Genomic DNA, 26682 nt, shown 5'->3' with positions numbered 1-26682 from the left:
CCTTATCTCCCAGCATCTGTCTAAGACACTTTCCTGGGACTACATTATGTACTCAGTAAGTCTTTAGTACAATCACAAATAATTAACGCACGAACCAGCACAGCGTGATAAATCCGGCTTTACTCTTGTCGCGCAGTCTGCTCGACCAAGTCACACCCAAATTTTTTCGTCTTGTGCTTCGCGCACGTTCTCGCGCGCTTGCTTGCATATCGCGATTCGTCCCCGCTAATCATCCTGTTCTGTAGGTTAGGAAAGATCAAGCTGCAAATCTTCTTCCCTTGTAGCATGGTAAATTTCAATGTTAAAAAAAGATTTCGATCTACTGAAATCGTACCAAGCCCCCATTGTAGCACAAAACGTCAGCTAGGCAACTTGCCTTCAGTCGACGAATCTTTGCGGAAAGCAGTGTCTTCAGTTTTATTTTTTACCTGGGTTATTGAAAGGAGCAGTTGTAAGATAAAAGCGCTGAGCATAAAACCTTTTTCCAGCTATGAAGATAATGGGTCAGAAAATAATCAAATACGATATGCCTTGCGCTAGACTGCAAATAAAACAGATCATCTTTTGTCGTGTCTCTCCCAGCTCCCTTAAGTAATCCCGTCCCGGTTGACGACTGTAAGTTCTCTTTCCAAATTTCCAGATTATATTGCCAAATCCCAGAGAATATAAAAATAAATTGGATAGAACCATTTCTAGGAGCATGGTATCTAGAGAAAGTATTTTTTTGGGAGAAATCCGACAGGATTTCAAAGATGGAAGTGGATTACAGATCATCATATGAATCGTGACTGCCATCCTGGTGAATCTTCTATGTTCTAGTAATTAACTTTGACAAATTTCACAACTTTTTCTAGCACACTTTAAACTTCGACAAACTTTTTTGAAGTTTTGCCGGGGCTTTTCTGGTGAACATTTTATTATTGCTTGCAGACGATTTTCCAGCCACCGTTTTCCATTTTGTGTTCAAAAATTGATCAGGAAATGCTGGTGTAAAGAATTTGAAAATCTGACATTTAGATGAAAGTGGAATAGTCTTGAAGATGACAGAGATGATAATACGATGTCAAACTATAGTATTGCACTATCGCTCTTTACATTGATGCAATGACTGATGCAAGAAAATGTAAATGTCAAGAGCTTTCCTTTTGTCCGAAATTTGAACGTATGAACATTTTCAAAGGTACAAAAAGTGGCAACAAAATAATTGACAAAAGAATCAGAAAAAGCTGTATTCTTTAATTAATGCAACTGGTTGTTTATCCTCATTCATACACAAAGTGATACAAGTCTTAAAAACCATTTACTTTATTCATGCAAACATTTATTGACCAAACGTCACCCAGTCAATGCAAAGGAATGGATGATGTTGTTCCATATGTTAGAAAACCGGTTAAATAAACCAGTCTTGATATTTACAAATAAATACAAATAATGAAATGGAACGAGCAAGTTTATAATGCTTGAAAACCTAAACTGCATTTACACCTCTCGCGATTAAGAAATGAAGAAAAACATGTTATGTTTTCAATTATTTAGGAACTTTAATAACTGATAAATGATTGAATCTGCATTTCTTAAATCCCACCTGCTCTATGTCAACTCTAATATGAAAAGTTTTAACAGGTAATCCGTAAACAGCAGTTCATTCCTCTCTGTTCACTTAATGAGAATCATAGCCTTCTTGGTGATCATTTGAATTATAATACAATTCCCTGGGACACTATCTGATTCATGAAACTCAAGTAATGCCAAAAAATAAAACTCAAATGAAACATGCTGTAGCATAAAAGTGAAGGTGAAGAAGTTAAGCTCTATGTTCAAAAGCAGAGAAGTTTACAAAATAAACAGAACTTTTTTTTACTAAATAACCAAACTACATTCTGTTTGGTGTTATTATCAATGATCATTTGTTTTAGTAAAAATGTTGTCACATTCTAATGGCAGAATAATAATTCTTAACTCATACTGGTATTAAGGTTGCTAAAAAGACCACTCCCATGAATAGTGTGACTGTGATGAAAGGCGTCAGGATTTTCCACACTGGCCACAATGAATAAATTGAGCTGCAAAAAAAGAAAGGAAAAAAAGGACATTGACATGATGACGAATGCATGAGAAGTTCAAAGCAATAATAATAATGATCTACTTGCAACACCCTAAACAGTTGCCAAAATGCTTATCACATATAAAGACTCCTTCCATGGAAACCACTTCTCTGCACTGGTCTCCGTAGACTTATTAGGTTACTACAGCTCAGCTACTGTTAAACAGGAACTTCCCTTTCAATTACAGTTCCTTCACTCTAAATGTATTTAACCTCTGAAGAAAACCCTTCCTCTGAAGGGAAATTACACTGTATGTATGTCAGTTGATGTTATTAAGGGTTTCCTATTGACCACTAGGACTTTTTGTACACAATTTCCCTTGAATGATGGTGTCCTATTTAAGATACACTACCTAAAATTTCTTAATACCAGACAAGTAAACCTTACCAAATCATACCAGCAATAAATGATGCTGTGGCAATAGGAATGAGGTAAGGAGAATGTTTGTCCCAGTCTGTGATCTTCTTGTAGTAACTCAACCATAAGACACAGTAACATCCAATGCTCAAGTTTACTCCAATCAGGGCACCTCCAATATACAGCCACATCCTGAAGAAAAATGAAAAAAAAAGTCTTTCAGATAATTTCTCCAGTGCTGAGGTCATCAGTAGCACTGAAATGACTTACTTTATTTTTTCTTGTACTTAGGTGCTTTTGGCAGCAAATAAATGCTTTCTGACCCTGTTAATCCACAATAGATCACAAAACCCAATTTTTGCCCTCTTCATAGTGATTGCCCAGGTATCATGTTGTATTTCTGGCTGCACCACATGAACTACATAATTTGTTTACATCACATGATTTGGTGAACTACAGTACAACCGTTAAAGATGATTCAAGCTCATCATCACACAGGTTATAACCACATGATTCACCAATAAAAGTGATCATGTGATAGCCAACCATGACATGTGTTACATGTGTTGAATCACCCCAAAGAGGGTGAAAATTTGTGGTATAGCAGTCAACTGGAAGAGTAGTATAAATCAGCACTGGCATTGAAAAGAATGAAACCACAAATAGTTATTTCTTTTTCCTTCTTTCACGTGCTAATTGGATTGTTGGTTACAAACCACCCTAGTAGAGGACGGGAAGGGAAGCTCTCATAGACTCTTCAAATAAGCTTAAATGATGTGATGTAACTGCTCATAGTACAAATGTACTACTTTGAGGTTAAGACGTTGGTAGCAACCGTTTTACTGTGAGAACTTTGCAGTTTGAGAGCTCTGTCTTGGCTTATCCCAAGCATGTGCTTGATTTAAGTCTTACTAGTAGTGACTGTTCTTTTACAACATATTCTCGCTTCGCTTACCTATATATTCTTGGATCAAACCTCACTGCAATATAAAAGTCGGTGTAATAGAATACAGCTATAGCTGCTACCATCCAAAATATAGAATGAGGATTTATGCGAGAAGTTCTTCCCGGTGCATTCTCCTTTAGAATCCTTTCTCCTTCTTCTTTTATCCTCTCTATAAATTCAAGCAAACACAGTAAGTTTGGGAAAGCTTGATTCCGTAAACTGTAAGAGATCAAAGAATGACGTTAAGTTCCTTACTGTCTAAATCAGCATCATATCGCCCTTCTCTGTAACGTAAAAATGCTGCCTGAAGATCTTCGTGCAGTTTCGAATGACCAAGAGAAGCCATTTTGTGCCACGCTGCTACAAAACAAAACAAAAATATCCTAACCCGACTCCCAGACAGTGGGTATTTTACGCAATCCTCTGACTATATCGTACAGTGGGCTCGGTAACTTGATCACAGACTCCCCGGATCACAGGAAGTACGTGGGTAAGGCAATGACGGGCGGCGAAAAGGAAGACGAAATGAGCTGCAAATGATATACAAATGATTTTATATCCCAGTCACGTTTATATGGAGGACATGTCTTCGCGTTGAAACGAAGAAATGAAGATGAATCTTTTTGTAATCTCTTGTGTGGTCCTCGTCGCTCACTTGAATTTATTGCAAGTGAATGCAGGTAAGCTTATTTAGTGTGGCGCGCTGTTTTGTCTGTTTATTTCCCGTGTAAGTCTTATTAGTTATATTGGTTTCTTCTGGATTCGGGTATAGAAAACACAAAATTTTCTTTTTCTTTAGTATTCCGTGTAAGTTAACCATGAAATTATTTTTACATTTTAACTACGTATAGGTGCACATAGCAATTTTAACCGAGAGTTGCGAAGCTACGAATTTGTCTCACTTCATCAGCATCAACAAGACCGATGGAAGAGAGAGACTTCAAACAAATCGAATTCAGTGAGTGGGCCAACATCAGTCTGTAAAATTAAATTTTTACGGTTCTTTCCTTGGATGTTAAATATCTTTTTGTATGCCATTTTTATTGCACCTATGTTATAAAATCGACTTACTTGCGGGGCGCTTTCCTCGAGTAGAATTCTCGCAAGCATTGCAGCTCACTAGTTCTACATTTTTTTTGCTTTTAGGATGATCAAATTGGAAGAGCGATCTTCTCCGTGAGAGGATTCGGCAAGGATTTTGTCTTGGATGTCGTCCAAAACCGGTAAGCTTTTTAATATTCTGCTTGGACTGAGTGTTTTTTCCTTCTCTTAAGTTTCCGTGATGTTTCCGCTGGGGTTTAATATATCGTCTTACCAAAATTTTATTCTTGTTCCACAGCGTTCTACTATCTGCTAATTATTTGTCAAGATATTTCGATGCAGACGGTCGCGAAATTATCAGCAAGAATGAGGTTTGTTCATCCTTTGTGCTTGATAAATTTGATCATTCCATAGTTGACTTTTGCTAATGTAACGCGATTGAGGGATTTTCAGATAAATGGGCCGATATTTGCATAGTTGAAAGCCAAAAATCTCTCAAAATAGTCGCGATCAAACAGGGGTGTTTTCAAGGTTTGAATTTTAATTTGTTTGCATTGTAATAAGTTTCAATTCAAACTAAACCAGGAGGGGTTTTGTGAATGGTTTGGCGTGGTTTGACTGAGATAATTTTGGCAAAAGAGACTTGTGTCCGGTTGTTTTGTCGCGCAAGTGATATTTAAAAGCGTAAATTAAGTGATTTCCGATTTCTGCAATCTAATCAGCCGACGACAGCGGCGAAACAGGAGAATATACGCAAATGGCCACAGATCGTGTTGCGATTTAACAAGATGTATCTAGAGGTTCCTGTTGTTTTAGCGAGAGTTTTAAAATCCATTTTACAATCCATCCAGAAGCATCCCTCATCATGATCATTTTATTTTTTGCATTCATTCGATATGATTTCTGTAAAGGCGAGGGAATCACCCTTGTTATGCTGACATTACATCGAGTTGTGTCTTTCTCTTTGTCGACAGTTCAGTTGTAACCATATGAGGTCATAACTATGAATAGGAAAGGTTAATTAACATATTGACCAAAATATATAGGTGTGGTTAGCAGACGTGACATAAAGTTCCTCCATCCTCCATGTTCAGCAGAGGGCTGGCAGATGTCCACGTGATATGGCAATCGATTAAAAATAATATTTTTATTTGGCCCACTCACTTTTACTGAAAAAAAAAAAACATGGAATTTACTGCAGTGTAACACTTCAATGAATTCCTTGTATTATTATTATTTTTTTTTTTTGCAATGGTGTTCAATAACAATTCTGTCTGCAACAAAGTTATGGGACTTCATTGCACTTACATGTAGTGTCTTCCAATGCCTGAGAGAAAATTTGTTTCTGTTGTACAAAAAGCTGTACATGGGCTAAGAAAACTGGCTTACTTTGTAGACCTTTCCATGGGTCAAGTGGCTTGAGTTTGAACCTTCTAAATTCAAGTGTGGACAGGAGCCATGAGAAAAAATGCTGCAGGCGGTAGAGCAGGGTATGGAAAGTGGAGGTTCAAACTCCCATGTTGTGCAAGTTCAACCATGACATCAAGGGCCTGCGAGGCATACTTAGCCATTGCCGGTGTTACTAGATTACGTCTCTTAATGACAGCCCTGTGGTTTGTTTTTGTAGGGCAATGACAAAAATTGTTTCTATCAAGGAACTGTTCAAGGCGTGAAGAACTCAGTTGTGGCTATCAGCACATGTCAAGGAATTGAGTGGGTGATTCTTGAAAATTTGTTCCTAGTCATAAATTGTTGTGAAACTGAATACTGAATAATTTGAATTTTACTGTCAAAGTATTATCAAATGTTATTTTCTTCTGATAATAGGACCCATAAATACTGTTGAGCTTGGTTTTCATTTCATATTGTTTTAGTACTTACTGTCAGTAGTGCAGTGGAGGTATTTATAGCAGCCTGATACTATTTTGATGTTTGTTTTTTTGTATTTTGATGCTTGTGTTTTTATGTCAGGAGAATTTTTGAAGTTAGCCCAGCCAGTTTTTTTTTTTAATCCAAAAAATCCAACTCTCCAAAATTGTGCATTTTATACAGTGTAGTATATTTAAGCACTGTTTAAACTTTTTTTTTTTTGTATGCATTTATTTTTAAGGGGAACGATTTACGATGGAAATGAGACTTACTATGTACAACCATTCCCTGGTGATATGAACAGGGTATGTTGTTCTAGTTTACATATATGTACTAACTGTTATTAATAATGATAATTATTGCTAAATACAAAGAATCTTAAAATGGACCGGGTCAATGCGTTATATAATACATAAATATATATTGTTGATTTTGTACACAGCATATTATGTACCGCACTAAAGACCTGAGAACCGGTGATAAACGTTGTGGTTAGTTGTTCATTTGTTTACTTCAGTTAATATAGTTAAAGAGTTATATTTGAATTGACCAGACTGAATTCAATATTGACCTGGTTACCAGTGGCTTTATAGGGGATCTGGATGGTGTGCAGTTTTCTCTGCTTTAGGCTCATTTTTAACTCGGATAATGGGGTTTCTCATTTGTGCATTCCTGGATCTGTTTAGATGTTTGACAATGGCATCATTCGTCACAAACTCAATGAGGCTGGAGTACTGGGAGACTGTACAACTCGATGTAATTTCAGACAGCTACATTTGGACACAAGCTATGAATGGACTTGCATTCTCAGCCTTAAATAAATCATTATCAGAGTTCAGTGGCTCACAGCCACTTTGTTCAGCTTATATCTCCGCTAAAAGTACATTTTGCAGATCTTGGATCTCAGCTGTCAGTTAAAAAATGTTTATTTCTCAGCTCAATATGGGTCACTTTCATGTTTATATTACTTTAATTTATATTATCACCTTGTCCTTATGATAACATTATTTAAGAAAAAGAAAACATGTACTATCCTGTTTCTATCAAGTTGTAAAAACATGAGTGGAAGTTTGGGAGAACAAGAAATGTTATGGGAACACGAGCCGTTAGGCGAGTGTTTCCACAGCTTTTTTAGTTTTCCCAAACTATCACAAGTGTTTCTATAATTTCGTAGAAACACGGAGGACATGTTTTCTCTTTCTTTTGGAAAACATCATAACGAAAAAAAAAAGAAAAGCAACTTTTTAAATTACTTTGATTATCAAAATGTATGCCATCATTACGTCGACAGCTCATGCTAGCTCCTGTGCTTCTATCAAGTTATAGAAACACAGTTTTAAACCAATCAGCGTGCTTATTTTGTTTGGGCTATTTCTAATTGCAGGTATTGCTTGCTTGTTAAGTGCCTTGTATTATTGAATTATCTTGTTAGGAGTAATGCTTTTGTTTTTTCTTCCTGATGAATTTAATTTTAAATTAACTGAACAGGAGTAAAACATTCTGATATTCCATCTTCTGTGGATGAGCTGGTTTCATTAAGAAAACACAGAGTGAGTTGACTGTATAGTTGAATAGCGCTAACATTTTTGAAGAAATTATATCTTTATATTTAAAGAAACAATCTCATATCTAACAAGTGCAAGTAGAATAATTGTTTTAAGTAAAATGCACCCATAATATTGAAAACTAAAATGAAATAAAAATACAAACGCCCCAAAAAATTGCACATGTGTACGCTTACCACATTTGTATACCATGGTACAGTGTATAATGGTTCATATACCATGATGGCTAAGGCGATGAAAACTCTTGAATTGCATTAACCAATGATCCAGTGTTTAATAAATTATTTCAGTTATCATTCTAAAGGAGATCAAGAGTAGCCAAGAGTTCAAACTCTTGCTCTCATTATCTTGCTAAATCCAAAGCACTCTCCCTAAATTTTAGTCTACTTTTGGTTGCTCCCATCAAATTTGTACCTGCTCTTATATTTTGATTTATGATCTCAAGTTGTGTAAAATTCTCATGGATTAGTTGATTTTTGTCAACTGTTTTCCTCATTTGGCAAGACTTAAATGTCATAATATTCTATGAGAACTCTTGGCAACTCCCTTCCTCAATTGTTGTGCCCTGGGTTTATATTTCTCATAAGAACAGGCCTTTTGAGTATCTTGTGTACCTCATGTTAGCAAATGGAACTTGAAATATAATCTTGATCAAATTCTGCTATTCCTAGTACATGTAGGAATAGCTTAAAATATCACATAATGGTCACCCAACATAGTTCCCATATGTCTTAAAATGTCCAACTGGCAAGGGGTGTGAAAGGTTGTGGGTTTAAGACTACTAGGCAGGACATCATTAATTGGTGGCATGCTTTATTACTGGCTGAATGATATCAATCTCATTCTATCTGACCTTGGTTTATGTTTCTAGACACGACGAAACATAGAAAGTGAAACAAAGTTTGTGGAATTACTTTTAGTCAATGATAACAGTCAGGTTAGAGTGGTTTTTTTAAATTTATAATTTATTATTATTTACTTTGTTGAAATCTTCTTAAAAGTTTGATATTACTTATAGATAATAAATTGTTGTTCATAACCTGATGGTTAAGATGATCTGAATTAAGTAAAGTTGCTGTCCTGACTACCTTAACTTTCAATATATAATATTTAATATGCTGCATTAATGTTCATTACAATGCTTGCATAAAATTTATAATATCTGGGTTACATTGATTGTATTTTTATCATTATAAAAACTAAATAGAAGCTGTTACAAGTCCTCTTACTCCCACAGTAGATTTTTGTTGTTATGGTCTTCTTTTTTTTGTAATATCATTTTGTAGGATCTAATTTGATGTCATGTTTCTTTATAGTATTTGGATCTAAAGAGCAACAAGACAGCAGTAGAATACCGTTCAAAGATGATTGCTAACCTTGTAGACTCTGTAAGTAACTGATTGTAATTCAGTCTGAGTATTTTCAGCCCCATCTTCCAGAGAACCTTTGAGTGGGTGGACTTACCAGATAGTTAACAAGTTCCTGACCTACGAGATCTTCTGTATATAGTGGTTGGACAAATACTATATGCTTGGCCAATTTGTATGAGTAGGTAGTATAAAGCACTCCAAAACCAGTTGCACCTAAACTATTTTAAAGAAAAATTACCTCATTCTGATAACTTATCACATTTTATCACACTGTCAATTTCCTCCTCCTCTTCTTCCTCCTCCTCCTCCTTTAATTTAGGTTAGTAGTAAAGTTTTGGCTTGGTTTTCAGCTCTTCCGACCTTTCAATGTGCGTGTGGCTTTAACAGCTGTTGAAATATGGAGTCAGTCAGATAAAATCGTTGTCGACGAGGACTCAAACAAGTGCCTAGATAATTTTATGGCATACAGAAATAAAGAACTTGTCAAGACATATGATCATGATAATGCACAGCTGCTAACGTGAGTATTAATTATTAAGGCCAATGTATATGTACCATACATAAAATTGTTCCATATTTAAAGAGAGTGCAAATTGTTCCTTGGATGCTTTGCAGGTATATGAATAACTAGATAATAACTGTTTTGTAACTGTAAGTTATTATTATTGTACCCCTTTTAATTCAGCCACTAGCGAGCCACCAAATGATATGGTCATGTTAAGGAAGTGGTTGTATTAATGTGGTTCTTGACTGTTGTTGCTGACTAAGCTTTTCTGTGGACAAAAAGGGAGTGGCTTGAACTGTGAGGAGACTATATTAATGATTCAGAAGTGATTGCAATATACATGTAGGTTCTATCCCTGTTGTATTTTTCGTATTACACATGTCAGTAATGCCATAGGTGGGTATTGGACTGTCAGGTGTAATTTTACGTACAATTTTTGATTGAACATTTTTTTCCAGGCACCGTGATTTTAAGGGTGCCACTGTTGGTAAAGCTTCAGTAATGGCCATGTGTGGAGAGAAATCAGGTGGTGTAGTGCAGGTATACATCATACCTACAGTATTATTTACACCCCAAGCAATAATTTGAAGTTATTTAGTACAATCCAAGCAAATGGACATCGATCATAATTGATTGCTTATCAACGCCCCTGTCAAAATGCTTAAGCACTGAGGCGGGGTAAAATATTAATAGGAGGAGGCTGTGAAGGTCAGAGATACATTAATTTATTATTAATCAGGATTTTGGCTGCCTGTACATTTTTACATTATAATCAGAATTTAGGCTGTTTTCTCATTTTGTTAGCTGTTAGCTCAGTCAGATCCCTGAAGATAAAAAAACTTAACAACATGTTGAGCTATGTTGTAGGTTGTAACTAAGCAAAGACATCTCAAAAAGATGGATACAAAGATTATACAGCATTATATGGTAAAATGCAATAAATATATGAATAAATGGGAATTAAACAGCTGGAATAATCAATGAAAATTGTTGATCATAAGGAATGAAAAGTGAGGGAACAGAATTCAGTCAATTGATTTTTAAGTGGTTAAATGAACTAGCTGAAGTTGACAAACAGATTTAAAACACCGTGTATATTAAATCAGCTTTTCTTTTTCTTCCCTGTTGTAAGGATCATTCATTTAGTGCAGCAGCTACAGCAGCAACCGTAGCTCATGAAATGGGTCACAACTTTGGCTTGTATCATGATGAAGATAGTAAGTAAAACTAAATTGTACTTTTAAAAAACACCTGGCAATACCATAATGTGAGGTATATGTTCATGTGATTTGATAAAAACAGGGCATAACTTTGTCCTGTAAAATGGTTTTTAAAAGAAAGTGTGTTTGTGTCAACGGTTGGAAGTGAACCCCTTGTGGGATGATCAAGCCCAGTTCAGCTGCTTTTGCAGCTGTTTAATCAAAATGAGATTCTATTAAAAAAGAAAACAGAACTTAAGAAAGAAACCTTCCAGTAATACGCCATTCCAAGGTTGCCTCTTGCCTTTATCTGTGTCAAATTGAGTCCGGGGGGGGGGGGGGGTGGGCTACTCCCCTATATGGGCTATACAGGTATGTGCTGCAGGATAGGGTATGGTTTTTTGAGGTTCTCGATCCTTAAATGGGGTAGCATTTTCGCCCATGTTGGCATAGTGTCCCGGTGTGATCCTTAGATAGGGTGCCTAAATTATATCAGAAAAGATTTACCATGTTTATGATGGCATATTGCTAAAGTAGGCTTAATCTACCATACTATGCTTGATGTTGACTTCCAGGTATCACACAGAAATGAAGTAAAGTTGACCCATTCAAGCTATTTTGAGTTTTTCTTCTTCCCTTCCATAGGGTGTCATTTTTCGGGTTTGGGCCTTAAATAGGGTATCAATTTTCGTTTGATTCATCCTTAAATAGGGTCACGGTTTAAGACCCTTCGTGGCACACACCTGTCCGAAATTTAATGGGAGTACCCCCCTCCTGGGAATTGAGTCTTCAAGTGAAACCAATCAATGAAAATTTGCTGCACGTACAAGTTCATCTTCATGCAAATCAAAAATCATTTTCATTTCCTGGGTTTTACACAGGGACTCGTTTTGAAACAGCATTAAATAACTCAGGAATGGCATATTAAAAACATTTCTTTTCTTTTATACCAACAACCCTGTTTGTGTTTTCCTCAGTTGATGGTTGTAAATGCGATGCACCAGCTGAGAATCAAGGTTGCATTATGTCTGCAGTAGCCAAGTAAGACTTGTGTCACTATATATATATATTTTTTGAGTTGAACTCTTAAGGTCTAGTTGTTATTTTCTAGTGGTCAAGACATTTGCTGTACTGAGCATAACAAGGTTCACTCAGAGTGACTGACAAGCTGCATTAACAGCTAAACTTTAGGAGAACTAACACGTCAGTCAAATGTAAGAGTTCAAATTTCCTCTCCTTCCAGGAAGACCTCTGAACATTTCAGCTATTTTAAAATATTTTGGTCAAAAATGTCGGCAAAGTATGTACACAGTCAAATTCCCCACCCTCTATGAGTTTTGACAAAACTAAACTAGATAACCTATAACAAAATGAACAACTCCCCCGCTATGTTCCTTCTGTCCATATGTGTTAAGAATTGTTGTTTTTACTAACAGGTACTAACTTCACTGGTACTGTCTCAATCTATAAAGGGTTTCTGGTAACTCGTTTTTGATTATTAAAAAATTGAAAAATTCCTCTATGGCAGCAAATCCATAGTTAACGTGTCTTTCTATTAAGGGAAAAAGATATGTTGACAAAACAGAGGTGGAATAGCAGAGTGATGTGAACAAAGGCTCTTGAAGATCCATTGATTACAAAAATCTTTTAGCTTCTGACCACTAACCAACATTTTGTCAACAGTCAAATGCCTGAGCTGGCAGGCCTTATATCGGAAATTCTTTACCGTACAGGGCCAAAGTCATACCTAGTTACATTGTCTCCAAACAAAAAGAATTTAACATTCTTCTTTTCAATATTAGGAGTAAACCATCAACAGAATGGTCTTCCTGTAGTTTTGAATCATTTGACAAGTTTCTGAAGAGAGGCTTGGACGCCTGCTTATTTGACAAACCTTCAACTGTAAGTTCTCATAAATTTATATGGCCTAGTCTAAACACGAGGAGGGTTGGGAGAATTCAAGACATTTATGCAAACCCATGATGCAGTCAATAGTTTGTATAACTTTTCAGAATTCTCCCAACGCCCCACATTTTTAGATGAGGTTATGTAAGCATTTAACATTTAAGCAATTCATTACATTTCGGAGAGAAAAAAGTGTTTTTGATGTTGCTAGGGTGATGACTTAAACTGGATTAATTTAAGACCTGCTGTTTGCAATCCTTGTGGTTGACTGTATAGTGTCACTATGATGATTGAAGACATTTTTAATGATGTAGCTGGTAATTTTCTTAGTTGTTTGGAGATGCTTTGTGTGGTAATGGATTCAAAGAAGAAGGTGAAGAGTGTGACTGCGGCACCATTGAGGTATGATAATATTGAGTAAAAACATGGATCATTGGATAATGCAATTTAAGAGTTTTCATTGGTGTAGCCATCATGGTATATGAGCAATTATACCACGCCCTGCAAATATGGTAAGGGTACGCATAACTTTTTGCAGCGTTTTTAGTTTTTTTAGTTTTTTTTTAGTTTTCTATATAATTTCTATATTTTTAGTTTTCTATATTTCTGAAAGCCTACAAAAGATACAGACCACCCTCTGAAAGCAACCCCTGCCACGATGGACTCCTGGCTGTTTAGCTTTCTTAGATGATATAGCAGTATACTCTAGTTTCTGTAGCAAATGTTTAAAAGAAGTGCTATGACTCATCCTTGATAAGGTGCTACCTGGCTTAGACTACTGCAGCAGTACTTTATTGTTTAGCCTTTTAATTAACAACTTGCTGGTAATCATTAATACACCTGAGTGGTGGAAAGAGTTATGGTGATCCCAGTCAGGGCGAGATGCTCCACCTTGGATTATTAGACACCCGTGCCACATGTAGTTTCACATAACACAAGACAACAATGTTTCAACTCGTTTGGTGCTTGTGTTTGTCAGGAGTGTGAGAAGTATAGTGACAACTGTTGTAATGCCACGACCTGCAAGCTTCATCCCAGTTCTGAATGCGACACTGGACCATGTTGCTTGAATTGTAAGGTAGGTTTCTCTTAAATCTGGGAAACGTACGTCTAGTTCTAGGCTTTACGGGTCAGATTACCACGATCTGAGCCCGCAGTTTTTGTCACTCATGTTGCTCGACAACCTGAAGGGTCAAAATATGCTATGGTTGTTACCAGGCATAATTGTGAATAGCAAAAAGTGGGGCTGAAACTGATCAACAATAACACTGAAGGAACTGAAACATTTGAAGAAAAATTATTATTCTTCAAATGTTTCAGCTCCTTCAGTGTCATTTGAAGTCAATCAGTTAACATCATGTCAGTATCATTTTACATCAGCTTTCGGTCAGCTCTTGTGTGCTTGATTGTGAATCGAGAATTTGCAAGTGCTTTGACGTAACATTTCAAACACGAAAGACCGTGTTTGACCACATTCCTAAACACCGAGAAGAGAGTTGAAAATACGACGCGCAGCGGAGTATTTTTGACGATCTTCGAGGTGTTTGGAAATGTGGTCAAACACTGTTTTAAGTGTTTGATATATATTCTCAATCAAAACTAAAACTAAGGAGAAAACGGAGAAATAAAATCGTAAAAATCTATGCTAATTAAGATCAGATATCCGAACACCGTCACGGTCATGATTTCCTTTGTTTAAACTTGATGAATTATTAATGAGTTTGAGAAGACGATTTCTTAGGCCTTTGATTCCACAAATGTGAACATGGTTTACTGTGCTAGGCTTATCAGAGAACAGTTTTCACACCTTGTTTGTATTTTTTGACTTTGTGTAACTAAATCTCATTGCTTTTGCTTTTTTGCAGCTCAAGTCTGAAGGCTCACTTTGTCGGGATAAAATTACTGAATGCGATTTACCAGAATTTTGTACTGGAAAATCGGAATTGGTAAGTAGAAGAATAGTCACCTTTAGAATAAGATGATATCTTCTAACCCACTGTCAGGTTCCCAGTTGGCTTTTTTTGTCTGTCCTTGTAATCCCCACAAGTCATCGTTTCGTGGTGTGTCCACTATGTTACATCAATTTATGTCAAGCTTACAGATTAGAGAATTGAAACGATTATTAACGGATATTGCCACGGTATGTATGCAAATTCTCACAACTTATTTTATATGGCAGGTGATGGTCAGTAAAGATAATTTTTATGTTAATATTTAAGGACTAAACGGCGTCTACTTAATTGCAAAGCGTTCTTAGCTGAAGGAACTTTAAACAACGAAATTTTTATTTCAGTGTCCGAGTAACAAGTACGTTGTTGATGGTATGCCTTGTGCTGACAATAAGGTAAGAAGTGCGCCGTCTTACCATCCTATGGAAATGGGTTAATTTTTAAAACGATATCTCCAAGCTCTCCTCTCCATACTGCTTTTTTCATTGTTTTATGTGTTGTTCTTTTCAAGGGATACTGCTACAAGAGCGAATGCCCTTTACACGACGTCCAGTGTCAAGATCTGTGGGGACCAGGTATGAGTTAAGCTATATACAGTTGTATTAAGACTGTGCAGTGTTACAACTTTGCTTTGTCTTATTTGCCGTTCACTGAAATATTTGCAGCTCAGAACCTAGCTGTCACGTTAGTCTATTCTACTTTTCAGTTAACTTTCGGTAACTTCTTCAACTGCTTGCAGAAAATAGAAACTTACGCAACGAGCATTTCTGTAACTATGGAAAAAATGAACATTAATCAATTTTTCCCTAGCTACCTTAAGTTTGTTTAATTTATAATTCTTTAGCGAAAAGCAGCTTAAAGCGACATCAAACAACTAAGTGTGAAAATCTAACGTAATTAATTCAACATAATCATAGTGACGTGGAAAAACAGTTACTTACAACTTACCGAAGAAATGACTGCACCAGTAGGCACCAGTAGGCACCACTAGGCATCACTAGTAATAAACAGGGAAGAGACTGAGTATATTTTTCTGACCGACTCCACAAGACGTGAAAGACTTGTTCATCATGGCAAGACATCTCCTGTAAACAGATGCCTTCGGCTTCATATGGCTCTGAGCTAATGACTTTGTCGTCCTTCAGATGCACTGACGGGTCCAGACGGTTGTTATACCTGGAACGAGAAGGGAGATTATCGAGGAAACTGTGGCCAGTTTGGTGATAACGCGTATCTGAAGTGCGCTTCAGAGTAAGTGTTTAGAATTGTAGGTCCGCACAGCTTATATAATGGCTGTTTGTGCTAAAATTAACATGAGCGTCAATTCAGAATTGACCCGTAAGCATACCGAGCTGCCAGTGTGTTTTTCCCAAAAACGACTCACATACTTTATACCTCAGACATGCTGCTTTCCCCTCACTTATGCTCACTTAAGCTTAGGTCATTTGATCACAGGAAATTTCCACGTTACTTAAGCTACTTACAGTCTGTAAGTAAATATTTGAAATCTTTCCCCTTCACAAACCTTCTTCTGGACGGTCATGAGATCCAGTTTCCACGATTTCGTGACTGGCCTAAAGGTGGTTCGCCAGCTTGGGTAGCAACAAGTTTTGACCAGTAATTGTTGTTACCCTTATAGGGACAAGTTGTGTGGCATGCTTCATTGTACCAACCTTGACGGGGTTAAATTTCCTGTTATTGGAAGACATCGAGGTATTTACATACATACCTATGGTTCAACGGTATGCAAGTAAGTATCGAACTGTTTTCCGCTCTATAAAAGCGCATTATTGTTGTAAATAGTCAAGAGTTATTTTCATGACTTTGAACTAAACGAGTTTAGAAATTTGATGGTTGGAAGAACGTTTAAGCAAACGCGCATGGGTTTTGGTTGATCAGGCGAACGAAGTGTCGACCACTCAAAAGGACTCCCAAGAGTTTTTTAACCATTACTGGCCCTGTAGCAACCCACTTAACCACGAGTAGCTCCCTCTCAGTTGACAGCAGGGGTGGGGGAGGGAAACGCTGAACATAAAAATGTTTGCGAAATAGGAGAAAGGTCGTATTAGGTAAATGTTCTTTTGCGCGTGCAGGAGGATTCTAGTGGCGTAGTGCGAACGGCAATACACACCAGAAACAACCCTTTAGTATCCGTGATTTGGTCTGCTTTTAAATAAAACTACTGAAGTGCTCAAGTTTTTCCTGTACGTTTGGTTTTAGAAGCACTTCTGTGAGCCTTGGTTTAGATGTTTCTGATCCAGGGCAAACTGTGGACGGAACAAAGTGTGGAGATAATAAGGTAGCTTGACTTGACTTGGTTTAAAATAAATAGTTTCCAATTATTATTTGAAAAAGATTTTTAGAATGACGATTTTTGTTCTTCCTTTTTCCAGCTTTGTGTAAACCGGAAGTGTACAAGTATTGAAACGTTCACTGCCGGCTTCAAGCAGTGTCCGAACAACTGTTCTTATTCTAATGGAAACGGAGTAAGTTGTTTTATGTTAACGGACTTAATGTTTTTAAGAGTCGGAAGAAAACTAGAAGTCGAATTTTCTCATCTTTGGCGTGTGATATCGACTATTCCTACTCATCGGGGGGGGGGGGGGGGGGGGAGAGAGAGGGGGAGGTGGAGGGGGTGAAAGCGCGCTAAAAGCAAGAACATAAACTTCTGTTTGAGGTCTGTGGTTCAAAAACGTCTGTGCTTAATGAGCTCTCTTATCTTTGCAAAGCGTCCTTGCGCGAATGCAGGTGTTCTTGAACATGAAGTGCACGTTTGAGAAGTAATGCCTTACTGGTGGTTACAAATGAACACGGTTCGTTTGTAGCTGACGGACCTTCTTTTTGAATATCCCCTTTCCAAACACCACAAATGTAGTGTTGGTATCGGGCAGTGTCTTCAACTTATGTTAGGGCCTGTTGACAAGGAGGGAGGGTTACCCTAGCAAGCGGGTGAACCCTAGCTGGACGGCAAAAGATAGCCCTGGTTTACAAGCAAAATTTCACAGGTAGGGTAACCCTACAACCCGGGACAACTTAGCGCGCGGTTACACTCAAAGGGTCTGGAAACAATTAGAAAGTTAACCCGGGTAGGCGGGTTAACCCTACCTGGAGTGTTTGTAAGGGAAAAAGTTAACCCGCCTACCCGGGTAACCCTAGCTACCTTGTAAACACGACTAACGAAAAATGAGGAAATATTTGAGTGCTAGGGTAACCCGCTCGCTAGGGTAACCCTCTCTCCTTGTAAACAGGCCCTTAGAGACGGACTGTACCTTACGCGACAAAAACGATACGAAACGCACTGGAATTACTCCGTGATGGCTCGAGTGTCATGAAGATTGATCAGTTACTTCTTTGACTGGTGTGTAACTGGCCTTTTTGTTCGGTTGTTATTCCACAGGTATGCAACAACGAGTTCGAGTGTTTCTGTTATAGCTGTTGGCGAGGAGCAGACTGCAGTGTATGGGAAGAATGCAATACACAAGGTACGTGCGGGCCAACCGAGTCTAACATGTCGCTCCGTTTCGGCGTCATTTGGTCCTTTGGTTGTCATGGCTACTCTGTAAAGGCTTGCATGTTTTCTTGTAAGAGCAGGAACTCAGTGTATGTCCGTATTACAACAGAGCTAGGGGCGGGGTACTTCATTTGTCGTTGGAGCCTGGGAAAGCAGATGATCCCTCAAAGCGCGCCGTACTCTTGTCCGCGAATAGGGTGCGGTGTGAGATATGGTGCGCTTTCTCGAGCTGTTAAAAATCGCGACGAAATCAGAAGTTATAGTTTCATACTGATTTGAGTTTTGTGTGATTACAAGGTCACTTCCCGCCTTACTAACTCGACAACCTCTGAATCAAACGTATTACGCTTTACAACATTGTGTCATGCACAGCGTCTCACAGTTCTTGCGTCACATCTCTACACAAAAAAACGTGTTTCACTCTCTGCCATCTTCTTCATCCTCATTTACCGCGCTGGTGCTAAGCAAATACAAACATCGCAAATAAAAAAAATAGGATAAAACAGCGATTGCGCTAACGATGCATTCACGATAAAAATGTTATAAATTAAAACGAGTTACAATAATTTAACTTTAAAACGTAAAGTGCGAATAAAATGTAAAAAGATTAACGATTACAATATTGAGCAATAGAATTAAATACATGATACTAACGTGAATAAATCCCAAAATCACTGGCTCAAATCTGACCGTAAATCAAATGCTATCTTACCAAACATAAATAAAAAGCTAGAGCCCTCGTGGTTCGACTCCGGCAGTAAACCGCGATTTCCTCAAAGTTCACACACTTGTGTTTGAATTACTAAGACTAAGTTTTGATCAGTTGAGTCTGGACTTTGTGACGTCTTAATAATACCAGCATGTTAACGTTATGGCGTTAAATTAAATGTCAATAATCTAACGCCGTGTCACTAACACGTAGTCAGAATCAGTTATCACGGCTGAACTGCTTTTGCTACAAACAATGTAAAGTTAACTCAGTATGGCGTTAAATTAAATGTCTTTATTATGTGGCTAGCTCCGTGAGCGGGCAAGATGAATCAAATCCTGCTCTGTAATTGGTTATCCGAGCAGGCAAGATGGAGCTATCTTGCTCACTCGGTACTACCTGCCGTGTCCCGCAAGTAAAATTTCGCCAAAAGCCGTATAATAAATCCTTTGTTGACCAGGCTTGTTCGGTCAAGATGGCTTGATATTGGCCTCGTTCTTTTTTTGCGAGTTTATTGACCTCGACTCCGTCCCAGTCCATAAACACGCAAAAAAAGAACTTGGCCAATATCCAGCCATCTTGACCTCACACTTGGTCAATAACCCATACATAATCTAACGCCGTGTCACTAACACGTCATCAGAATCAGTTATCACGGCTGAGCTGCTTTTGCTACAAATACTGTAAAGTCAGCTCAGTTTTTGCAGTTTACTTTTGCTATGTGCTTCACTAGAAGATCAAACTTGACTATAACAAAGTTAGAAAACACAGTAGAGCGAATTTCTTTTGACTTCAGAAAAAGCCATACGATCTGAGTAAGCTTCCAACCAATCAGAGGCAAACCCGACACCAACCATGGCTTGGGTTTCCCGCGCTTGCATCAGTAGCTCGTTCTCCGGCGCGCTTGGTACGGATCGAGTTTTGATTACTTAATTACGTTACTTGTGTGTGATTGACCAAATGGTGCTACTCTGGTTTAGGCGTACAACAGTCATAAGAAAATAGTTCTATTTTTAGTTCAATAATGAATATAAACCTGTTTAATAAAAGAATCAAAGTGTTGGAGGGCTGATCTCGTGAAAATGTTGAGCTCCTGAACTATTTTCAGGTATAAATGCATGCTTTAGTTATTCTATATGCACGAATAAATTATTGCTTTCATTTCTTCAAAACCCACTGAAGTACATATGCACTCTCGCTGCTATATTAAAACCTTCCTCAGGTACAGATAACGGCACAGAGCGCACTATAGTCCCCCCTACAACAAATAACTACACAGGTCATGAGGTGCCAGGTAAGACCGGTTTTTCTTTAACTCTCCCTCTGTACGACTAATACATATGAATATGTGCTCTGAATTGTAACCATAATGCTGTAAATTTGTATAACGTATGTGCTTTAAATAGCTTTAATAATGCTTTAATGCTTTTAATAACGCTTTGATGCATCAGCGATGCTAATGCTTTAACGAGATGATGCTGAGAACAGTATAAGCATAAACATAAAATTATGTAGACTGTTTGATGCATCTAACCGTTGCTAAATGTAAAAGGTGATCAAGTAATCTGGATTATACAAATGTTTGGTAAGTTAAAATGTCTATCGTCACTCTTTCACTAATGTCGATACTTGGCACTGCACCAGTGGACAGACCTTGAAAACTAGTGATCAAACTTAATTTAATATCTGTGCTGTTATTACCCAATCAGCGGACATTGCATCAAGCCACTGCGTGAAATATCATACTGCATGCCGTGATGAACTGTATGTGTCGTAGCATATCACTTTCTTCTAAAGTATCTTAAAATCTCAAAATAAATGGGCCAGTATTTTCTATCGCTTTCACCTTCTTGACAAGTCCACCGTCCTATCTGTCTGCACGTACATCCGCGTAAAATATTAAACAATTAGATTATGAGCTCGAGATTTCTATCACATGATACTTGACGAGGGCGCTGTCCGAGTCAACTATCACGCAGAGAAATCGAGAGCGAATAATCTAGTTGTTTAAGTATAAGTCTACTAGTCGTTCAGAACTTTGTCTAAATCCTCTTCACAGACGCTTCGAAAACGCAAAGAAGCGGCCACCATTTTGTTAACAGGCGCACAATGGTAGGCTACCCACTATCTACAACAGAATAGATAGTAGCGCAACCAATCAGAGGACGGTATTCGTAATAGAACGCTAGTAGATTTATACTAAAAATGAATAGAAACGGCGAAGGTACAGAGATAATGAGAATATGTCGTAACCATGATTACTGGGTCGTCAAAATTACGCCTTTTCCGCACAAATAAAGCGGGCTGAGAATTGACAATTGATAGACAAGCAGCTCAATGATGTACAGTACAATCGAGTTATCATCCACTTTAGTTACTTTGGTTGGAGGAGTTCTTATCTCCTAAGGGGATTGTTATCTTCAGGGGGGGGGGGACCGTATTGTCGGAAGGGTTGTTAGTTACATGGATTTCACGTCAACATGTTGGTTAATTTTGATATCACATTTTCACTGCATTTCTTTATAATTTTAACAATGTAAGCCCCCAGCTTCTGAATTTCTGGCTGTTTATATCAAGTATAAGTAGGGTGGTTGTGTTCGAAATTCTTCTAAAAAGGGTTAGAGGAAGCGTCTGAGAAACTGTTGGAAGAATATCGGTTTTCATGTTTGCACTAAGAGGGTTGACACTGGGCACTTGATTTGTATCAACAGCAACTGATGAGCCAGAGGCCAGGCGAAGCAACTTAGCAGGGATTTTAATCGGTGTGTTTCTTATCATTTTGTTGGTGGTCGGTATTGTTTGTGCCATCATTTACCGAAAACAACTGATGGAGAAATGGCGCGCCTTCCAGCAAAAGGCCCCAGTCAGTAAAAGGTAAGTACCAAGCTACTAGTAATTAAGATATGAATCTCTTTGTGTCTGTCTGTAAATCTTACCTGCCTGCTCCGTTTCTTGCTTGTTTCTCTGCCTGCCTGCCTGCCCGCCCGCCCGCCCGATTGCCCGCCCGCCCGCCCGCCCGATTGCCCGCCCGCCCGCCCGATTGCCCGCCCGCCCGCCCGATTGCCCGCCCGCCCGCCCGATTGCCCGCCCGTCCGCCCGCCCGCCCGATTGCCTGGCTGCCTGGCTGCCCGCCCGCCCGCCCTTCCGCCTGCCTGACGTCTATATGTGTGTGGTGACTGGTATTGATCGTTTAATGGTCTTCAACATTTGTAATTTATGAGAATATTTTTTTATCTGAAGTGCAGTCTGTCTTGACTACACTATTAGTCCCGGTTCATACGTCGCATTTCTGCCGTGTCGAATTCAATTAAGAACGAATTAAATTCGACGTCTGAAGCGGCTGCCGCATTTCTGCCGCATGTTCGACTGTTCTTGTCGCATTATCCGACAGAAATTCAGCACCGATTCAAAGACGTCGTATATCTGCCATGTCGAATCTAATACATACATTATGTTAATGTACTGAGAATGCGTAAATTTGGTCCCGCCAAATAAAAGGAAGAAACTTGGCCATTCTCGTCCCAATGCTACCTGGCAGGAAAGCGCAGAGGCTCGATAATCTCGTTGCTGCTATGCTAGATGCGATCTGCTCAGACGACTTCTTTGCAAGGACAAGTTGCAGTTTTAACTCGTGCCTTTGCTGGACATATTGCAACATATGCGGCTGCATTGTTAGTCTTCCCCTTCTTCTTCTCATGCTATCAACTATTTTTCGCAAAATTAAAATCCTTCGTCGCTCAAAATCTTCGTCCGCCAAATTGAATACTCCACGTTTAAAACATTTTCCGCTGAGCGACATACCTAACAGTATTAATTCTGAGTTAAGTGCGTCACAAGTGCGACGTATGAATCGACAGTCGCATTGAATTGATCATGAATTCAACACGGCAGAGGTGCAACGTATGAACCGGGCCCTAAAATTTATTCTCTAATGACTATCGTACAAAACCAATCATTACGGAGTCAATCGCTGCGGCCGCCACTATCTTAAGAAACCCTTCAAATGGGTGGCATCTGATTCGCTGATAGCCTGACACCCTGGTTAGCTCAGTTACGCAAAGGAAACCAAAATTACTTGGTTTCTTGGCATGTGTGAAGTTCTTAAGCCTGGGAGACGGTTGCCATTTCTGGTTAATGAATTTTATGTCTCCAAAAATCAAAGTTAGCACTCAAAATCGAACTCTGCAAACTAATTTCGAACCTTGTAATTTGAACGTTGTTATTTGCAATTCTAGTGGTGTTCAAAGTTTGAACCCACTGGGCAAGTGATGTGCGCGTAATTCTTAAAAAATGGCTCTATCGACAGACGGATTGTAACTCTACTTTATCTACACAATTTTTGATCCGCTGACATTTAACTTAATGTTTTCCATAGGTACCAAGGTGTGTCCAATGGGTCTCCTAAACGAAGTGGGGCAGCGCGTAATGGAACAAGGGCCACTGCAAAGGCAAACGTTGAGGCTCCTAAATCAAGACTTGATATATCAGGACCCACACTCCAGAGCTCTACCCGAGCAGAGCCTACTGTTACTATAACTCCTAATCCGCTAAGGACATCAAGGTTCTCAGCTGAACCTGTTAAACAAGATCAACCGGCTTCGCAACCTCGAGTAGCTTTAAAGCCTACTTCCTCAAAACCAGCTAAACCTGGAGCACCTGCTGTGAACAGGGAGGAACGTCCTCCAAAGCTTCCACCCGTGGCACTTCGAACCCGTGAGTGGCCACCCAAAGGCGACAAAAAGAATTCCTTAAATCGAGCCTCCAGTCCTCCAGTAGTAACGGAACCTGTTAAGCCTTTTAAACCTACTAAGCCTCCTCGACCAGAGAGCCACGCGGGAGTCCTAGATAAAGCACCATTGCCTCCGCCTCCTGCTAAAAAGGCGCCTAGGGAGTGGCCTCCTCCTGACCAGAAAAAGGACGCAAATCCAGGCACAGCTAATGACGCCAAAGCCCCTGGAAGTCAACCGAAAGTTGCACTTAAGCCTGTTCCAAAACCGATTGACAAGAGATTCCCGAAACGACCCTCGGAGGAAAGGCCAACCTCTCTGCCACTCAAACCATCTGATATCAAGAAAGGACTTAACGCGAGCAACGAGCGACCTCTGTCTACTGCAAATGCTGGACTAAAGAAAGCACCTCTTAAACCCCCAGGCCCCATTCCTCCGCGACCTGGGACAAAGCCCGCGTGAGTTGAAATCGTGTACGTGCTGAAGGACCTCCTGAACCGCCATCAATAGGATGGTTTATGGAATAAATTGTTACAGGATTCTCTTCATGATAAGATAATAATTTATCACTGCTTTCGCTCTTAGTGAAAATATCGAAAATTAAATTAAGCTAGGCAAGATAACAAAATTAAAATAATTTAGCTGAATTATGCAATTAATCAAAATGATGTCGAAGTTAATCCAGGTGTTGACAGAATCATCAGAACAGTCACAAAATATTTGCACCAAATATCTAGGTACTTTTGTCAATTCGTTGAGTCATGTTTTATTGTACAGTTTGAAATTTCATATCTTTTGGGCTTAATTTTTTTAGCATTTATAACTTGAACTTACCTCGTGAAAAAAATGTCAAGTGATAAGAAGCGTTTTATTTGTTGTTTTAATCTCAAGTATGAATTTATTTCTTCACACGCGTAAGGTTAAGTTTTACGCTTAAGTTTAGCTTGTCAGTGATAGTCTCCTTCAAGCTAGTGACAAGAGGCATCCTATGTTTATACTTGAAAGAGTTTGTAATAGCGTAGGAACGTGAACATTGGGTTTTGTCATAGTATAGTATTTTATTTTTCTACGCATTTTGTTTTAGTGTAAATTGTTTCGGATAACTCCGTAACTTGTTAATTGGTTTTCAAAATATCGTCGGATGAACGGCAGGTAAGGCTAATCATAGTTTGAACGTTATTTTTTTTTAAAAAAACCTTATTTAAATACGTACATACATGTGTTGAACAAGATGTTGGTGTCTTGAGAAGTCGCAAGCTTAACTGAGACGCATGAGATCATTGGAAATTTTATCCTGCATGTAAATTATACGTTGATATAATTATAATGACAACAGTGAGCGTTGTAAATTAAAATTATTGCCATCAAACAAGCGGATCATTTTTTCGTCGTCTTACAAACTCCCAGCTATCAAACCGGGATACTTATAATAGTGACGGAGGAGGAGGACTGAGATTTGAAATTTGAAGTCTGAGGACTTCGCTGGGGTTAGAAATTTTCGGGAATCTTTGAGTGTGAAAGATTTATACCAAAATATATAAATCTGAACATTGTGTTTGATATCATTTCAGTCAGAATGCTTTCATGTTACCTTTGCTGATTTATTTCCTAACATCCTAATTTCTATAAATATGCCTTGCCGTTATTCTTAATTTATCCATTTGACAATGATGACGTGGGGTCATCGAAATGTCATGTTGCTTTATTACTTTCGTTGATTTTCTTCCTTAAATGTTTCCGTTGATAGCGATTTCCACTGGACTGGAAAAGGGCGGCTTTTCGTCACATTTGTTTCTTATTTCAAAAAAAGGTCGAATACGTGTTCAGGGTCAGCTTTGTAAAAACCGCAACAAGCGTTCCGATACCTAGACTCTGCATGACTCTGATCTGGAAGCATCCGTATCTAGCGGAATGGGCCTTTTGCACCCCTCTTTGCTGTAAAAAGGAAATATGGCAGCCTTTCAGTCTTTTGAGCATTAAAATAATTTCCATCTTTATCGCCTTCTTTTCTTCCCTGAGGACTTTAGCACGGTATGATGCAAAGTATCAACTTACTATATAAACAATAGCCCCTGATACGTACACATTAACAACGCAGCTGAATATACGCACACGGCAAGGTGCGACATTCAAATATGCTTCACTTTTTACCATCTTTGGACTATATTGTCCTATATTGTTCGTACATTCAGGAATCTGACCTTCCTCTCGAATAAAATGGCACTCCCCGACTCGAAATAAAAAGTTGTGTTTTTTTTTATCTCGATCAAGGTCGAGATTTTTGGTTTTGCGATATATGTAGCGTGGGTTTGTTGAGGCGACAGGAAATTATATTTACAGTGAGTGAAAGTTCAAAATATCACTGAGTGCAACAATATAATTTGGCTTAATGTCTTTTTTAAGGGGACGGTCGTGATCAATTACATAACAAAGAAATTTTGTAGTAGCCATCAAGGGAGGTATTTGGGGTATTCGATCAGTGCACATTAGACTATCATGAATGTCATACTAAAACCTGCGCGAAAAATAACGGTCTCGCCTTTCTCCGACCACCAAAACGAGAAAAAGGCTATAAACGGGTATCCCCAATCATTTGACGTATTTGCATATTGCGTAAGTATCAAATATTCCTTACATTTATTCCGTTCTACTTCCCAAACAGACTTTGAAATTTAGTACAAAAGAAATGCTTATCAAGGGCAATGTACACAAGCAACTGAAGCTGAGATTTAATACGTTGGTTGCTCAATAATTTGAGAATTTTCATCTCACTCGCAATTTGCAGCGTTAGCGTTTCTTGTTAAAAATAGTGCATGCCAACCATATCTGCATGTCATGTGATACCGCACCCACCACAAGAGCTGTTCGTGTGTATTGTCGCATTCGACCCTGCACCCCAGTCAGAGCTTTGCTCAAGACAATCG

The 26682-nt window shown here is 38.5% G+C and overlaps 2 protein-coding genes across 3 annotated transcripts; one reads left to right on the top strand and one right to left on the bottom strand.

The window, feature by feature from the left end:
* Nucleotides 1–1216: 1216 nt before the first annotated feature.
* On the bottom strand, nt 1217–3877 carry LOC110048594 (transmembrane protein 128-like). Its single transcript, XM_020754363.2, has 4 exons — nt 3664–3877; nt 3418–3577; nt 2493–2654; nt 1217–2063 (listed from the first exon to the last, which is right to left on the bottom strand). Exons 1-4 carry the CDS (start codon nt 3752–3754, stop codon nt 1961–1963), a joined length of 516 nt encoding a protein of 171 aa, XP_020610022.1. The 5' UTR covers nt 3755–3877; the 3' UTR covers nt 1217–1960.
* A 7-nt stretch (nt 3878–3884) lies between these two features.
* Nucleotides 3885–25130, top strand: LOC110048631 (zinc metalloproteinase-disintegrin-like MTP8). 2 transcript variants are annotated; one of them, XM_089294737.1, is made up of 28 exons: nt 3885–4088; nt 4260–4366; nt 4555–4631; nt 4748–4820; nt 6077–6162; nt 6560–6623; nt 6761–6809; nt 7807–7868; nt 8755–8820; nt 9200–9271; nt 9604–9773; nt 10217–10298; nt 10891–10975; nt 11935–11998; nt 12760–12859; nt 13193–13264; nt 13842–13940; nt 14728–14808; nt 15156–15206; nt 15323–15386; nt 15957–16062; nt 16451–16561; nt 17032–17110; nt 17205–17297; nt 18209–18293; nt 20254–20325; nt 21743–21905; nt 23407–25130. In XM_089294737.1, exons 1-28 carry the CDS (start codon nt 4016–4018, stop codon nt 24218–24220), a joined length of 3120 nt encoding a protein of 1039 aa, XP_089150863.1. In that variant the 5' UTR covers nt 3885–4015; the 3' UTR covers nt 24221–25130. The 2 variants fall into 2 exon arrangements, with proteins under 2 accessions (XP_089150863.1, XP_089150867.1); XM_089294741.1 differs by lacking the exon at nt 20254–20325.
* The last annotated feature ends 1552 nt before the right edge of the window (nt 25131–26682 follow it).

The sequence above is a fragment of the Orbicella faveolata genome, unplaced genomic scaffold, assembly GCF_042242905.1.
Source record: "Orbicella faveolata isolate gen_17 unplaced genomic scaffold, um_ofav_v1 contig_1, whole genome shotgun sequence".
In the NCBI taxonomy this organism is placed as follows: Eukaryota; Metazoa; Cnidaria; class Anthozoa; order Scleractinia; family Merulinidae; genus Orbicella; species Orbicella faveolata.
Note: the sequence above shows the minus strand (reverse complement) of the source record. Positions and strands in the feature narration are given on the sequence as shown.